Below are 18,203 nucleotides of genomic sequence, written 5' to 3' on the forward strand. Positions count from 1 at the left end.
AACAAGGTCAAATTAGATGAAGGAGGTCATCATGCATTGATTTGTAAGTACTGTATTGTAAAACAGATTTTGTCTTTTTATCGCAAGAAATGCAGCATAAAAGCACATATTGTTTTTCTAACACAATCAATTGTCCTGTTTTTACCAGTAAAAAAACACTATTTACTGCAATAAGTTTAAAACAAAGGAAATGCCTATTGTAAGTCAAGGGGTTGAGCTTTCAGATGATGTCCATGCGACTCTTGTCATGTAACGAATTACAACTTCATGAGACTAAAATTGTACTCACTTACACCGCGGTTGGAAACATGTGCGTAAACCTTCTGGAAACTGACAATCCATAGGTTGAAGTGAGGGTTAAATTCTTGTTTTATTCTAATTACTGTGTCTTTTGAGGGGTTGTTTGCTGAACAATTGTTGTATTTTTTTCTTTCTTACAGAACTACTTATGAAGGCTCAGTTAAAGGTGAGTTTTTCCACAATTTCCAACCTCAAAATGAAAGAATAATTTTTCTGCTTTTTTGTCATAATCTGTTCACCATTTATTATTGGTATTGTGAGATAATAGGTTTATTAGCCTACATAATATATCTGATATATCTGTATAAGAAATGTTCTATTACTATTGCTCAGCTACAGGAGAGGAAAAGTATAATTGCTGTTCAAAGCTAAAGAAAGTTTAGCCACTACATAGACATTAGCAATATATTGTAGATAATGTCGAAGCTGATGCAGATTTACAATTATATCCAGTGTCATGAAACCAACAAAACAGTTGCATAAACTGGTAAACAATAAAAATAGAAGTATACTTGTGATCTGAACCTATTGATGCAACCTTAAAGCTAATATTTTGCTTTATAATCAAACTAATCAAGTCCCCCAAAATATTAGGATATACATTTTTGTCAATATTGCCCACCTCTACAATATCGCCCACCTCTACAATATCGCCCACCTCTACAATATCGCCCACCTCTACAGTATTGCCCACCTCTACAATATCGCCCACCTTTACAGCATTTCCCACCTCTACAATATTTCCCACCTCTACAATATCGCCCACCTCTACAATATTGCCCACCTCTACAATATTTCCCACCTCTACAATATTTCCCACCTCTACAATATTTCCCACCTCTACAATATCGCCCACCTCTACAATATTTCCCACCCCTACAATATTGCCCACCTTTACAGTGTTGCCCACCTCTACATTATTTCCCACCTCTACAATATCGCCCACCTCTACAATATTTCCCACCTCTACAATATTTCCCACCTCTACAATATCGCCCACCCCTACAATATTGCCCACCTTTACAGTGTTGCCCACCTCTACAGTATTGCCCACCTTTACAATATCGCCCACCTCTACAATATTTCCCACCTTTACAATATCGCCCACCTCTACAATATTGCCCACCTCTACAATATTTCCCACCTCTACAATATCGCCCACCTCTACAATATTTCCCACCTTTACAGTATTGCCCACCTCTACAATATTTCCCACCTTTACAATATCGCCCACCTCTACAATATTGCCCACCTCTACAATATCGCCCACCTCTACAATATTTCCCACCTTTACAATATCGCCCACCTCTACAATATCGCCCACCTCTACAATATTTCCCACCTTTACAATATCGCCCACCTCTACAATATTTCCCACCTTTACAATATCGCCCACCTCTACAATATTGCCCACCTCTACAATATCGCCCACCTCTACAATATTTCCCACCTTTACAGTATTGCCCACCTCTACAATATTGCCCACCTTTACAATATCGCCCACCTCTACAATATTGCCCACCTCTACAATATTTCCCACCTTTACAGTATTGCCCACCTCTACAATATTTCCCACCTTTACAATATCGCCCACCTCTACAATATTGCCCACCTCTACAATATCGCCCACCTCTACAATATTTCCCACCTTTACAATATCGCCCACCTCTACAATATCGCCCACCTCTACAATATTTCCCACCTTTACAATATCGCCCACCTCTACAATATCGCCCACCTCTACAATATTTCCCACCTTTACAATATCGCCCACCTCTACAATATCGCCCACCTCTACAATATTTCCCACCTTTACAATATCGCCCACCTCTACAGTATTGCCCACCTCTACAGTATTGCCCACCTCTACAGTATTGCCCACCTTTACAGCATTTCCCACCTTTACAATATCGCCCACCTTTACAGTATTGCCCACCTCTACAGTATTGCCCACCTTTACAGTATTGCCCACCTTTACAATATCGCCCACCTCTACAGTATTGCCCACCTCTACAATATTACCCACTTCTACAATATCACCCACCTCTACAGTATTGCCCACCTTTACAATATTTCCCACCTCTACAATATCGCCCACCTCTACAGTATTTCCCACCTCTACAATATCGCCCACCTCTACAATATTTCCCACCTCTACAATATCGCCCACCTCTACAGTATTTCCCACCTCTACAATATCGCCCACCTCTACAATATTTCCCACCTCTACAATATTTCCCACCTCTACAACATCGCCCACCTCTACAGTATTGCCCACCTCTACAAAATCGCCCACCTCTACAATATTTCCCACCTCTACAATATCGCCTACAATAATGCTCACCTCTACAGAGGCACGGTAGCGGTTAGCGCTCACGCCTCAAAGCTAGAAGGTCCTGGGTTCGATTCCCACCTGGACGGAGCCTTTCTGTGTGGAGTTTGCATGTTCTCCCCGTGTCTGTGTACGGTTTCCTCCGGGTACTCCGGTTTCCCCTACCACTAAAAACATGTACAATAGTTTCCCCTCCGGGGCCAGGACTCCCCTGAAAAAGAGATTCTTAATCTCAGTGGGACCATCCTGGTTAAATAAAGGTCAATAAAATAAAATAAAAGTATCGCCCACCTCTACAATATTGCCCACCTCTACAGTATTGCCCACCTCCTATGCATCAATCATTTAATTTAAACAATTTGTGGATTTGTTTGTTTTCAAATAATTTATCTTTCAGAGGACACCGTCTGCTTCAAATGTGCCCGGCCCTGCTGCAAAGAAGGTACAGCTGGATTAATAGCAATTAAATCTCAATTGTGCTTTTTTTTTGGTAAAGCTTCGAGCTACATTACTGTGACTAGAGCAATAACAGTGTCTACAGGGCTGGGCCTCAGCCACAGTGCTCCATGAAGCGTATGCCACTTGGTAATATTTGTTTAATGGGAAAAACATGATGTTCTATCCAGTAAAGTGGCTTGTTATTGTTTTTGTTGTTCAATTGTTGATAAAAGTGTGAAATTTGGTACATTTGTTCATATTGTTAGCAACATCTGGAGGCCGTCCATTCCACAACATACAGAGTTCAGACTATTTGATTTGGATAATAGTGTAATAGTGTAAAATATGCATTGTGTATTTAATCCGAGTAGTGTTTTTCTCGACTACTATTCAACTTCACAAACAACAACCTTGTGAAGATGAGGCACAATTGCTGCTTATACCATTATACACTGATGATTCAACTTACGTTAGTCATTATAATCATTTGTGGAATTTGTTGTGTCGTTTTTAAGAAGATGCCCCCCAGAAAGAAGAAAAACGCGCCCAAAAAGCCAAAAGCCAAAGCGAAGAAGACTCAAACTGCAGCCAGCAAAAACAAGGTACAGCCGTATTAATCCAAAAACATTAATCCAACATTACAACCTAATCATGATCACAATTATGCATATATTGTCATTTGGCAGGTTCCTTTTTTTGCATTTCCCAAATGTTTGTAACAGGTTCCTTTTGTAAAGCATCACATTGCTGTGATTAGAGCAATAATTAGGTGTAAGTGTCTTTTACGCAGAGCTCAGGTTGGGCCTAAGGACCAGAGGTCCATGAGGTGTCACTTTATAATTGTCTTTGGTTAACGGAAAAACAAGATGGTCCCATTTTATCTAAAAATTATAATTTACACATGAAGTGGCCTGTCATTGTTTGGCCAAAGTTCAATTGCTCAATTGGGATGTTTTTTTTGTAATTGATTTCTATTGTTACAATATTCAGATTTATAATTTGATGTATTTTTAGTAGCGGTTTGGCTTCGGCATGTGTTGATATTGTGCTAATGTGATGGTATAATAACTGATCTATAATATATTTATTCAGAGTTTTAGTCAGTCTGTAAGTCAAAGTAATGTTTTCCACTACCACTACTCAAATCCACAGGCAGTAACCGAGTGAAGGGGAGGCAACACTACTTCTCTCATACTAATACATTCTGCAAATAGAATTTATATTAGTTGTTCAAATAATTTATGTTTTGTTTTTTCCATTTTCCAGAAAAACAAGAAGCAAAATTCCAAGAAGAAAGCTGCGGCCAAAGCCAAATAGAGCAGGAAGAAGACTCAAACTGAGTTCAGTATAAACAAGGTGCAGTCATTTTAAGTGAAGATTATTCACACTTAAATCATAGTCACAATTTGAATTAGCAAACATTAGCACTCACATAGACCTGTGTAAGACTTGGATTAGAGTGAAGCTTGTTCACTAAGTTCATAAGACGCACATATTCATAAAATCATTATTCTTTTCTTTGTTTTGTTCTTTTTCAGATCCAAACTGCTGCACAACAACATCTCAGACTGAGCTTCAAACTCTGGGAAAATGTTGTATCTATTTATTTAACATGAAGTCTAAAAGCCAAATTAAACAGAGTTGAAGAAGAGTTCATTTACTAAAGCAGACTTTTATTTTGAGTATTTTATACTTCACATTCAGAAATTACAATTCTACTTTTTAAATGAATTCCAATTATATTTGTAAATAAGATTTGTCTGCAGATTTTATACCCACAAACCCAGTGGACATTGTAAAATTAGATTTTGGTGATTCGATTTACACTGTTGCAAATGAACTGTTTTAAAAACACTGTGTAAGGGCTATTTAAGTTGTTATTGTACTGATTTTTTTTTAGATCGCTGTAATGATAACTTAATCAAAGATGGTTTGTAAATTTACTTTGCAGTTTTTGGGTTCATTACTCGACATTTCTGTTGATTTAATCTTAACCCTTTTTACTTTATTTTCAAATAGAAATTGGCCAATAATCGCAAGACAGCCACCACAATTGCCACAGAAACAGTTGGCATGTTCTATCTAGAGTTATATTTTAGAGCTTTGTTCTGTAGTTTGACCATCACTGGATTTAATCATGACGACAAAGGAAACAACCCTTCTCTGTGACGACTGAGAGCCAACACACACAGTCTTTAAAGAGGCAGCGGCACCAGCTGTGGATATAGTGCCTGTTTGTAAAACCTAATTTATGCAACAGCAATAATGAAAGACAATGTTTCTTCAAGCTAAGTTAAGTTACATTGTATTAATCTCTGTAGAGAAATGAGTGTGTACAATGTGTGTACAATGTGTCACAAATTAAAAAAACACTTTTAATATTTATGTTTTGTTAATTTGTCTTGGTTTAGATCTAGATTGTGTCTTTAAAACCTTCATAATATGCCAATGAGGCCCGATTAAAAAAATACTGAAGTAAGACAACAGTGTTACATGTCATTACCAGTAGTGACCCGATATGTATAACGAAGCTGTTCCGTGGCCTTTTGCGCTACATTTGTGCATTGTCTTGGATAATGTTAGTCTATGGCCGGGGTGTCAAATTCATTTTGGGTCGCGGGCTGAAATTCAGCTCCCACGGCGGGTCACGGGCCGCTTATAATGGAGAAAAAAATTCCAATAAATGAATAATAATAAGCTGTGATTTGGTCAGCCCCAACTTTGATGTAGCTTCATTTATAATAACGGCTTACACTTGTATTGCACTTTACAAGCCTGTGTCACAAGTTCCTCAAAGTAATACATAGTCATTATTCATTCACTCCACACTAGGTAAGCTGTTATTGAAGCCACAGCCGCCCTGGTGCAGAATGTCCATTTACCACCCGGTGGCCACACTTCCTTTGCTCTGCCCAATCCTGTCAGACCTTGGAGACCTTATTATTATCATTATTATTATTATTATTATTATTATTATTATTATTATTATTATTATTATTATTATTATTATTATTACGAGGCTGTATAGTGTGTTGTTCATATCCTGAGCTCTGATTATGTCAGTGCCCTCTGCTGGACACGTGTGGAACTCTTTACTTGTTTTTTTAATTTAATGCCCCCTAGTGGCTAGAATGGGCATTCTGCTTATTCTTAAAAATATCATAACTCCGCACAGGAATGGGCTAGAGACTTGCTTTTCTTTTTTACATACTCTCGAATTTATGCTCTACAAGGCACTGGCCGGATCAGGGTCGCGGGCCGTATGTTTGACACCCCTGGTCTATGGATATTATGGCCATGCCCCAGAAAAAGACAGATTTTTATGGTAATGTAGGAAAAGCAATATATTCAATAGTTAATGTTTTCCCTACCATTTTCTACCATTTCCATTAGTGCTATTAATTAAGTCTTTTTTAATGTATTTTTTTATCCAAAGTGAATACTCGCGCACACAATCTTTACTTCATCCATATATTTATTCACAATGAGTGCGTAGACTTATAATCTCCTTATACAGAGGTAGACAGAGCTTTGTATAAAAAATATTTAAATGCACAAAACTCTACACAATTATTTACATATTTACAAAGCGTACAGACATTTTGGGACAGGTACATTGAGTTTAAGTTTTCCGTGTAGTGCTTTGGCCCTGAGAAAGATTCATATTTGATAATACATTGGTAATTTAAACATTTAGTCTCATTTAATCCACTTTGGCTCTGTTTTACTCTTATTTTAGTCAGTACTGGTGGTATTTGGAAGGAAGGATATTTCATGAGGCAGATTCCAGTCATTTGATATTATTTGATATTATTCAGCTCAAGCGGCTCCTGCGCCTTCACGACGAGCTCCAGTGGCCGTCCGGCGCCGCTGATGTCGCCGTCGTGCTCGGGCCGTTGACGCCGCTGACCACCTCCTGCGCCGTTTTACCCAGCATGCCCTGGATGTCGCACACGAAGCGGTACACGTAGCGTTTCCCGGCGGTTTTGTGGATGATGTTTTTGTGGTAGTAGTATCGCAAACCGCGGCTCAGCTTCTCGTAGTTCATCTTCGGCTTGTTCTTGCACTGGCCCCAGCGCTTTGCCACCTGGAAAAAACACAAAGTACTATTACTACTACTGCATTATTACTACTACAACTACTACTACTGGCCCCAGCGCTTTGCCACCTGGAAATAACACCAAATGCTATTACTACTACTGCATTGCTACTACTACAACTACTACTACTGACCCCAGCGCTTTGCCACCTGGAAAAAACACCAAATACTATTACTACTGCTGCATTATTACTACTACAACTACTACTAGTACTGGCCCCATTGCTTTGCCACCTGGAAATAACACCAAATACAATTACTACTGCTGCATTGCTACTACTACAACTACTACTACTGACCCCAGTGCTTGGCCACCTGGAATAACACAAAATATCATTACTACTACTGTACTAATGCTACTTCTACAACTACTACTGGCCCCAATTTTGGATACTTGGAAATAATACCAAATAGGATTCCTACTACTGCAATATTGGCTAAACGTTTGAATGCCTGGAAATAATACAAATACAATTACTACTACTGTATTATTATTACTATCACCGCTACCGCTACAACTAACAATACTGACTCCAGTCTTTAGCCACCTGGTAATAATACAACATATGAATACTACGGTGCTTGGTACCTGGAAATAATAAAATATATAGGATTTGATGCTGTTAGCTGATAACACTGTGATATGGGAAATTGTTTTCGGTAGAACTGTTATTGAAAATATAAAACAAAAAGTTTTGATGCTGTTGGATCCAAGGACATCATTAAGGGAAGTGACTTGGTTTAGCTCAAGTAAATCATACACATTTAAAATAAATAGTATTTTATGGAACATAATATCATTATTGTTCTGTTTTATGGGTCTTGATGAGAACTATTTTAGTTTAGGTTTGTTCAGGTATCAGTATCTAGTACTATTTTACTATCTAATTGTTTTTCGTTTATTTTTCAATATAGAAAAGTGAAGAAAATAAGTACTGGTAAATACAGCTATTATCTATATAGGTGTGTGTAAAAGTGAATATTACTACTACTTCGACTGCTCTGTCGGTGTAGTTACCTCGGAGGGGTCGGACATCTTGAACTCCCAGCCGTCTCCGGTCCATGAGATGAAATTCCTGCAGGCCGAGTCTAACAGCAGCTCCAGGAGGAACTGCCACAGCTGGATGGGACCAGAGCCTGCAGAGAAGAACAAGAAGAGTAAATACGAGTCTACTTCTACTTAGGAGTGTGACAATATATCGATTTTCCAATATATCGCGATATTTTGCGGGACGATACGATACCGATGTTTTTATTTCTATATCGATACTTTTGATGACGTCATGCATAATAATGAGGCAATAGTCAATAGAGGCCAAAAATGATCAAGGCTTCAGTCAGGACAGCAGGGGGCAGCACTACAGTTTTCAGCATTTGGACCAAACACTGTCAAACAAATATTTTATTTTTAATGATAGTTTTTATATTTATATATAAGATTAATTTGGGGTTGATTTATTCCCTTTTACATAGGACTGTGGAGAAAAAAAGTACATGAAAAAATACATGGCAGAAAACAAGCAGCTGTTAAGTACTGTCTTTTATGCTTAAAAGTGATAAAATTGCGGCACCATCTGAACTAATTTTTATGAAACACACTCAGTTTGATGGTTTTTTTTTAAGTTTTCATCTGTTTTTAAGTCTTATTAATCTTTAATTTATATTAAAATGTGGACAGGAAGTAGTCTTTACCTACACTGGCCAACAGGAAGTTAGCCAAAAACATTCCATGCACAAAGCCTATTATTATTACTTCTACTACAACTATGTACATTGTTACAACAGATAAATCTACTACTAATACTAATACATTACAATCTCATAAATGTCCAGGATGTGCTTCATGAGAGAAAGTTTTATAGTACCTGGATATGCAGACATGGCAGTGATGGACCCCTCTCTGTCCACCCTGTGCGTTGCTGTGGGTGCAGTTTTGCGTTTGACCACTCGGGGGCAGTACGTGTGCGCCGTCCGAGGGCTGGCGCTGGGGTGAGGCGGGTGAGGAACAGGGCCCGAGGGGGGAGGAGAGGTGAAGGACGAGGCGGGGTATTCAGGCCAGTAGTCCGGACACGAGTAGGACTGGTCGCTGACGCCTGCAGGGAGCGGAGATTAGATTAGAATTAAAGCTGAAGTCTGTCGACGCAACTACGACAACTGAACTGAAAGCTAAGAACCTCCGGAGTTCAGTCACAGGGGACTAACTTCTGGAGGCTCCATTAACTCTTATTCTGAATTAAAGGGTAGCATGTGAATTGTGGAAGTAGCAGAGAATTCCTTTAAGTTCATTTATAAACTGGTTTTAGCCACAGGATCTGTCAACAAGTGTGGAGCGCTCTTCAATTGTCTGAAGAACCAAAACTGTATAAAAATTTTTGTATAACCAATGTTTTATTTGAACACTTCCTTATTACCTACAGATACATTTACGTCAAGTTATGAAATATTCATAATATTAAATAATTTTATGAGTTAAATAATAACTTTTTTACCCTATTGTTAAAGCCGCACCGCCAAACTTTCCAGGTTGCCAAAGCATAGACAAACTTGCAGCCAAACCAAAAATCCTCCTCATGATTAGGAATACAGCAATCATAAACAGCCCATAATTTAATGCGGTAACTATGGTAACCGTCAAAAGGCTGGATTTTGGACTTGGTCTACGCAGAGCCGTGGGAAGATATTTTAGCTAGGGGATGCTGAGGGACAAAATTTACCCCCCAAAACGCTTTTTCTGCACATTCTTCCTATTTATTAATATTGCCTGCTGTTCCCAAACTATCCACCAGGGGGTGCTGCAGCCCCCTCAGCACCCTGGGTTCCCACGGCCTTGGGTTTACGGGTCATATCTCTGTAACGGCTGGATCTATCGACATGAAACAAAAACTGTCACAAACTTTAGGGCCTTCTCTCTCACCACATATGAACTGAGGTCACATGACTTTCCAGATATTCAGAATGATGTGCTCGATGCTGGTTAGAGGAAAGATGAACGTGGCAGGTTTGAGAATCCAATCACTTCCACGTAATGATCAAGGAAGACAAAAGTTTTTTTTTTTTTTTTGTCTCGGCCCCTGCTCCGATTGAAACTATTACAATCTAGAATGTCGTGAACACAACCTATCATTCACAAAGTTAAGTAAAGCAAAGTTATGAGTCAAGTCTGAGAAGAGGTGACTCAATATATACACATGATTCTTAAGGATTTTACTCATTTTTTACCGATTAAAAAAAACCTAAAAGAAAAGTAATTCTTCCGCTTCATTTATTGAGTGTTGAGAGTTTTGCTGTATAGCTTTGACATGAAAAAAACTAATATTTCGAGGACTTTTCCCCATTGAAAAGGTAGAAAAAAATGTTGTATTAAATTCTTGATAAAGCAACAGTCCTTATATTTGAATAGAGAGAAGCTTAACACATTAAATACTGCTATTGCCAAAAATAAAACACTGAAAATGCTAAAAATAACAGTGTCTGCATTAGTGATGGGTTTCAGGTTTGCCCGTCTGCTGACCTGGTGCGGAGGCGATGGAGGTGATGGAGGTGATGGAGGTGATGGAGGGGCTGGAGCTGTAGGGGCTGTGGCTGGACTCTGCGGCCGGGCTGAAGTGGCTGCTCTGGGGCACGAGGCTGTGGTAGGACATGCCCGTACCGGAGTCATGGAAGGACTGCTCCACACTCACCACCTCTGAGGAAGGACAAGGGAAAAGAATATGTAACTACAAATTATACGGCAAATCTAATATACAGTATGAATGACTTTGCACTATGGCCTTTGAGTATTCATTACAGCAACCTAATGATCCACGGCCGACACCCCAAAACTTATTTCATCCAGATCATTTCTCTCACCGTTTGGATATGAGCTCCACCAGCTGAAGTCTTGACACGAGTCCAGGCCAAAGATGCCGTCACCGGGATGTACTGCAGAAAAACAAGACAAAACTTACTCAAAAGTTTCCAAATTGTGATGAAACAGTACATGACTGAAGTGTTTTCTACCTTTGCTGCAGTAGTCCTGGCTGGGTTTGGCCTGGGCCTCCGTGAAGCCGGACTCCGGTGCGAGCGCCTGAGGTCCGGACTTACTGGGGTCTAACAGAAAAGACAGGTCTTCACCACCAAAGTCTAAAACACAGAGCAGTCACACAGGGTTAGGACTGCATGGTTTAATCCTGGTTTAGTCCCAGATTAGTTTGGGTTTAGTCCTTTGTTTAGTCCCAGGTTAATCTGGGTTTAATCATGTTTAGCCCTGGTTTAGAACTAGTTTACGCCTGGTTTAGCCGGGGCTTAGTCCTTCCTTGGTCCTGGTTTAAGACCAGGTTTGGTCCTGGTTTAGACTTTTTTTAGAACTGGTTAATTCCTGGTTTAAGGCCCAATTTAGTCCCAGGTTAATCAGGGTTTAGTCATGTTTAGCCCTGGTTTAGAACTAGTTTACGCCTGGTTTAGCCCATATTTAGTCCGGATTTGGTCTTTGCTTGGTCCTGGTTTAAGACCAGGTTTGGTCTTGGTTTAGACTTCTTTTAGAACTGGTTAATTCCTGGTTTACGGCCCAATTTAGTCCCAGGTTAATCTGGATTTAGCCATGTTTAGCCCTGGTTTAGAACTAGTTTACGCCTGGTTTAGCCTGGATTTAGTCCTGGTTTAGACTTACTTTAGAACTGGTTAATTCCTGGTTTAAGACCCAATTTAGTCCCAGGTTAATCTGGGTTTAGTCATGTTTAGTCCTGGTTTAGAACTAGTTTACTCCTGGTTTAGCCCGGGTTTAGTCCTTGCTTGGTCCTGGTTTAAGACCCAATTTGGTCATGGTTTAGACTTGAATTAGCCCCGATTTAGTCCTGGTTTAACCCTGTTTAGTTCTGGTTTAGCCCTTGTTTAGTCCTGGTTTAGCCCTGTTTTAATCCAGTTTTAGTCCTGTTTCAGACCTGCCTTAGTCTTGTTTTAGACCTGACTTAGTCTTGTTTTAGACGTGCCTTAGTCTTGTTTCAGACCTGCCTTAGTCTTGTTTTAGACCAGCCTTAGTCCCATTAATTCACAAATGTCTCGGGCAGAAGTGGGAGGAAAAAGCTGCGCTCGTGTGATGGGGTCGAACAGGAAAGCGGTCGTGATGCGTTTAGTGTCGATTCAGCAGCGGACATTTCAGCGCTGCTTTGTGAATGGGCCACGGAGGAAACAACATGGGGTCTGTGGAGGGTCTGGGGAGGGTTTCAGGCGAGGAGGGGGGTCTGATGGAGAGGAAAGGCCGGAGCGGGGAGTGGACCGTCCCGCGCTAAATCTGTCCCAAAGGAAGTCTGCAGCGCGTGATTACAGACACATAGTAACGCAGACTAACAGTTTGCACAATGAAGGAGCAGCTGCAGGACTAAGGCAGGCCCAACATTTGACAAAGTGGGGCGACTAAAGTCTAAACTGCTAGAATTAAGTCAACTCTTCTTCAGAAAAGTGCTTTGAGCAGGCAAGTGAAACAGGTAACTTCAGGGGGGAAAATCTCATTGCACTTAACCTTAGAACACTATTTTTTATGTGATTTTCATTAGGCTGTTTTTATCTGAGTATCTCTGGGCAGATTCAGCATTGTCTTTGACATCTTTGATGGCCTGGGTGTTTTCCTAATCCAAAACACACTTTCCTACAGACAAATGTTTGGGTGTTTATAACCCAGCAATAGTGATAGAAGGTAGGGTAGGGTTAGTGTATTTAATCAGGCTCTTGCCCCTTTCAAGGCTGACATTCAGGACTGCCACATTTATTTTGCAACTTCATCTACAGCTTTGCTCCTGTCGCAGAGCTCGGTGTCTCTGGCCTCACAGTAAGTGAGTAACACATAGTTATTTTAGTCAGCTGGTCATTTATACCCATTCAAAATATGACATATTTAGTTTTTCTCTCCTGTGGGTGTTTGTGCCGAGGACACTGAGCCTGAACCAGAGAAGTCTCACATATACCAGGAATGGGTCGACAAAAAAACAAGTTTCCATCTTCATTATTTTATTTTTTAGGAATTTTTTGTTCCCAAATTTCTAATTTTCCAGTAATTTTGAGGCATTTTTATATGGTCCCCTCATGATGCTTTTCTTTCATTTTATTAGACATGACACAGTTTAATATGAAAAAACACGACTCAAATGTGTCATGTGTTGATAGATTTTGAAGTACTTTTTATCAGATGGATTATCTCAGGTAAAAATCACCCGGCGTTAGTGATGATGGTCTAGGGTTAAAATGGAAATACTTATTCCAATGGTAGATGTTTCAAAATAACTTTTAACTTGCAGTATGACTAAAGCAGACTTAAACTTGGACTAAAACATGACTAGAAAAGGTCTAAACCAGGATACATAATGTGGACTATATAGACTAAGGTTAGATCAGGAATGAAGTTGAAACCAGGGCTTTGAACCAGGAGTAAAACAAGGACTAAAGCCGGGGGAAGCAGACTTTTGCTACACTCAGATAGTGACAGCAGACTTTCCTGATCTGAAGGACAGAGGAAACACGTTTGTCGAAGCTGCTCTTCACTACAACAATAACATCTGAGCCACCACTTTGTTCAATAACACTCAGCATTTTGGATGAAGAAGAAAACCGTTAACATGGCTTAATCCGGTTTAACCCCAAGCCTGGACAAAGCTTGATTTTAGTCTTGGTTTAAATCTCAACAATCCTTTGTCCTGATGTTTACATATCAGTTTTGATTTAATATTGGCTCAGTTCTGATGTTGTTCAACTTTGTTCAGCTTTAGTTTAGTCCTTGTCTTGGTCATTCCTGATTCAGTAAGTCCTGCATTTTTTCCTGGTCTAGTCATGGTTTAGTCTTAATGGTTTCATCCGTGTTTAGTTTAGTCCTGGACTGACCGTAGTTCGTGAAGTCCAGTCCGGCGGGGACCTCTTGAGTCCTGTAGTCCTCGCTGTAGAATCCACTTTGACAAATTTCCATCTGAAAAACACAAACCATTCATTTCATTCATGTGATCAACATTTACCCCATAGATGCTGCACGTTACGCCTGCAACTTTGAGCTTAGGACTAAACCAGAACTAAACCAGGACTATATATCATGATGAAAAGAGAAGACGCGGAGAATAAAAGCAATTTTGTTCATTTAAAAAGCCTAAAACACACACTCCAGAACAATAGGTGGCGCTGTGCAGATGTACTGTCATTGCCATTGACTCGCAGCAAGGAAGAAAGTTTGTCCCGGTCATGTTGCCATGTGTTTAGTGAATTCATGCACAACTGTTGTGTTTTTTAAAGACTAATACTTATCATTTATTACTTTCAATTTAAAGCCACACCACGTAAGATTTTACCCAATAAATAAAACTGAAACACAAGCATTTTTTTTTATAAGAGATAAAACTTAAGATTAAACTTGTGCCTTTGCTGTGAGCGGCTCAGCTCTCCTAAGACATGACAGTAACTTTACTGGGAGTGGGTACGTCTCCGGCTCGTTTCCATGGAGATGTCGACTAAACTCAGAAGAATTTGAGATTTTAATGGGCTAGCCCCTCATCCAGATCCATTCTTTGATTACACATTGCAAAAATAACATTTTCTGCATCGAGCTCAGTCATTAGGAGCATGTTTGTATTGATGGCAACAGTATGGTCCAAAAGTTACGCAGTGTGGCTTTAAGTTTGAATACTTCACTATTTTCTACAGCAAAATACAGCACTTTCCTAACGTATCTTTTATTGGAGTAATATTTGACCAGTAGTATCTGTTCTCAAGTCTTAAGTCCTGCACTTCTGACCAGAACCAGAACAAAACTGGGACCAGGACTAAACCGTTCATTCTCACTCCTGTAAAATGGCATTTAGAAGTTTCCCAGTTTTAGTCCCTTGTCCACCTCTTCCCCTTCATTCAACAGGAAAAGTCATTCATTCAGCCTCTACACACACACGATACATGTGGAGAGATAGAACCAATCAAACAAAAATGATAATGGATTGTTAACAAGTAGCACAGGCCAGAGTGAGTTGTGAAAAACTGGCTTCACTTACTCTTCTTAAAGGCACTATACCAGATGTTAAAATGTTCGTTGTGATCCAAACTCTCCTAACTTTCCTAATTCGAGTTCATGGTTAGGCACATTTCATGAATCGTAGGGTCAATGCAAGAAAACTCACCTACAAATTCAGGAAATTGATACAAATGCAAGAAAAAAGCAGGTATTGCGTCTTTAACCTTCAATTAAAACCGTATCAAATCAAGTGATGTCTTCTGGTTCTGGTTGAGTAGCCAAAAGTATTTATACTCATTTGAGAGAAACGTTACTTTGCAATAGCTTCAAGAAGAAGTAAAAAGTAGCCTATTTAGTGGGAAAAACAATAATTTGGAAACCAAGTAAACCTATTAAGAAACTGTTTTATAGTATCGCATAGGACAAACTAAACATATAGAATTCTCCCTGAAATTAGATCAACAAATCATCCCTTTAAGACTCAAAAGCTTAAATTAGATAAACTCTGATTCCTATTCGTATCTCATGTTTACTCAATATTAGAAACCAGTAAAAGTGCTGTTACTTTATAACAACTAAAGAAGAAATAAGTACTGTGTAACGACTAAGTACAGTTACTTCACAATGTTACGCCATGAATTACCCGCCTCCGCCAATTAACATCATGGCAAATGGGGAATTAAAAGCTTCAGCCTAACCTATTGAAAACACAAGTTCCAAATAAAGAAAATAACCACAGAGAAAACTTAAATTCCAAACTAGAACATAATCCCACGAGTGGCGCAGTACCTTCGCTTTGCTCTCTCCGTGTCTGATGGCCGTGTCCCAGTACATTGTCCTCTTTTACGCGGTGCGAACACGTCGGACTGTCGCGCGCTGCGTCCGGGATCCCGCTTAAATACGAGGCCACGGCAGGCACGGGAGCGCGCGGCGGGGCGGGGGCGCGCCTGCCTGTCTGAACCCCCCGCGCGCGTCGTGACTCTTCACTCACTCCTCAGCTCCTGTTTCCTCACGAGCGCGGCGTCAGAGGAACGGCCCCAAAAAACAGGTCATTCATAAACGCGTCTCCAGAGTCTGAGTAAGAACAGCCGAGAATTTCACAACAGGGGCTGGATTTGTGAAGGGTTGTAAAAAATAGTTCTAGATGTTTTGGATTTTGCATGTCAGTTTTTTTTATGCTATAGGCCTAATTCAACTTTTACTTTATTATTATATTGTCCTAAACAAATGGAGAGGTTTTACGCACGAGCACGTAGACTTATCTGAAGTGTTACACCAACAAGCGTCCGACAATGACATATTACACTTTGAAAATGATTTGGAAAAGCCATAAAGAAGTTGCGCATTGAAAGAAATCGACCTAAATTCTCTGAAAAACAAAGTGGATGACAACAGTAGAGTATAATCGAAGGAATCTACTATAGAAAACTAAAACACTTATTGCAAATAATGAAACTTGGGTAAGTTTTACGCACAGGCTGCAGCACAATGTCCAAACTTCATTGCGCAACACAAGGATGATGCGCAGCGGTTCTCAGACAGTGGTACCTGGACCGCTGGTGGTATTTGAGGTTTTGAGCCTCTTCTGGTTTCATTGAACCTTATATCTTTTTTTGTTTATCAATGAGAAGACAAAGTGCTATATTTACGCATTTAATCGTGCATTGTAGGTGCATACATTGGACATGATTCAGAGCTGATTAGGCTGATTTTTGAGCTGGTTTGGACAAGCTTGAGTCTGTTGTTTGTTCTTTATTCTAGCTCTAGTGATGGAAAGCCAGATATTTACGAGGAGGAGCCATAAGAAGAGGCGCTCTTTCTCTTTCTAAATATGTGGTTTGGGCCCATTTTCCCCGTCAACTTTGCTTTCACCCGGATGAAAAAATAAATAAAGCTGGAAAAACGCATATTCGAAGAGTATTTTCCTCAAAATGCATGTGATAACATCCAGGGGCGGACTGGGACTGAAAAACAGCCCTGGACTCTGACCAGCCTGGCCCAAATTAGCGTAATTGTGCACTTCCACAAATACATATTTGAACCTCTTACCACCTGCCACCATTAACGAGTGCATTTTCCCCAGGTCGACTTTTTATCATTATTTTTTTGACTGGTATCATCAGCAAAAAGAACGGGAAAGGTGGTCGTAGAAACAGAAGCGAAATCATTAATATAAATAATAAATAATAACGGTGCCAAAATTGAACCTTGTGGCACACCATACTCCACGGAATTCCTTTTAGATTCATGTTTTCTTATACTGGGCTTTACCCAAATCTAAAAGCTTCTCGACTGGAGATCAACAATGTAACACCTCATTTGAAAGCTAAGACCTACAAAAGTGATGGAAACTTTTCGTCATGTGGCCACATTTTTGTCATATTTTTGTTGTTTAAAAAAAAAAAAAAAATCTATAATTTTTTGTTGTGTTTTTTTTCCTGTGTTTTTCTCATGTTTTTGTTTACTTTTCATCCTCTTTTTCTCTATTTTGATGCTTTTCTTTTTAGCTTTTAGATTTGGGTAAAGCTCGGTTGAGGCGGGACTGGTGGCCCTCGAGCCAGTGGCCCTTCTGTGCTCTTCCAGAATGGACATATGGCCAGTCCGCCCCTGAAAACATCACGTAATAACGTAACAATAGTTCCAGTTTTTTCATCCTTGACAAAATGCTAAATTATTTCCCCCCTAGAGCTTAATGCAATTCCCAGCCCAATAGATTGATCTTAGAAACATAAGACTGATATTTTTGTTGCCCCGGTCAAAGCTACTGTATTCAAATATTAAAATAAGAAAACAAAATCTTCAGTGACAAAAATATTTACATCCAATATTCACCACAAAATTACCAATAAATGAAACATGGATCTACCCATTAGATTCAATGGCACAATTACGCACTTGTACAGTTTTCGGGTGAGGCTTTATGATATTGCGCATTATTAATTTCCGTATGAACATATTAAAGGAAATAATACTTGCGCTGCATTGTCCCCTCTTTTATTTAACACAGTCATCAACAGAAACATTTTCAAATTCATATATATTCACTTTTTCCTGTATTAACCTGCAGTGTTTCGCCT

General features: G+C 39.6%; 1 protein-coding gene across 1 annotated transcript; it reads right to left on the reverse strand.

The window, feature by feature from the left end:
• Positions 1-6,908: 6,908 nt before the first annotated feature.
• Positions 6,909-15,992, reverse strand: etsrp (ETS1-related protein; the record flags this gene model as incomplete). The annotated part of the gene is made up of 8 exons (XM_079561623.1): positions 15,916-15,992; positions 14,019-14,100; positions 11,169-11,291; positions 11,019-11,090; positions 10,681-10,854; positions 9,035-9,262; positions 8,188-8,306; positions 6,909-7,157 (listed from the first exon to the last, which is right to left on the reverse strand). The coding sequence occupies exons 1-8, from the start codon at positions 15,958-15,960 to the stop codon at positions 6,909-6,911; spliced, it is 1,092 nt and encodes a 363-aa protein (XP_079417749.1). The 5' UTR covers positions 15,961-15,992.
• Positions 15,993-18,203: the final 2,211 nt, after the last annotated feature.

The sequence above is a fragment of the Gobius niger genome, assembly GCF_951799975.1.
Source record: "Gobius niger genome assembly, chromosome: 8".
NCBI classification, from domain to species: domain Eukaryota; kingdom Metazoa; phylum Chordata; class Actinopteri; order Gobiiformes; family Gobiidae; genus Gobius; species Gobius niger.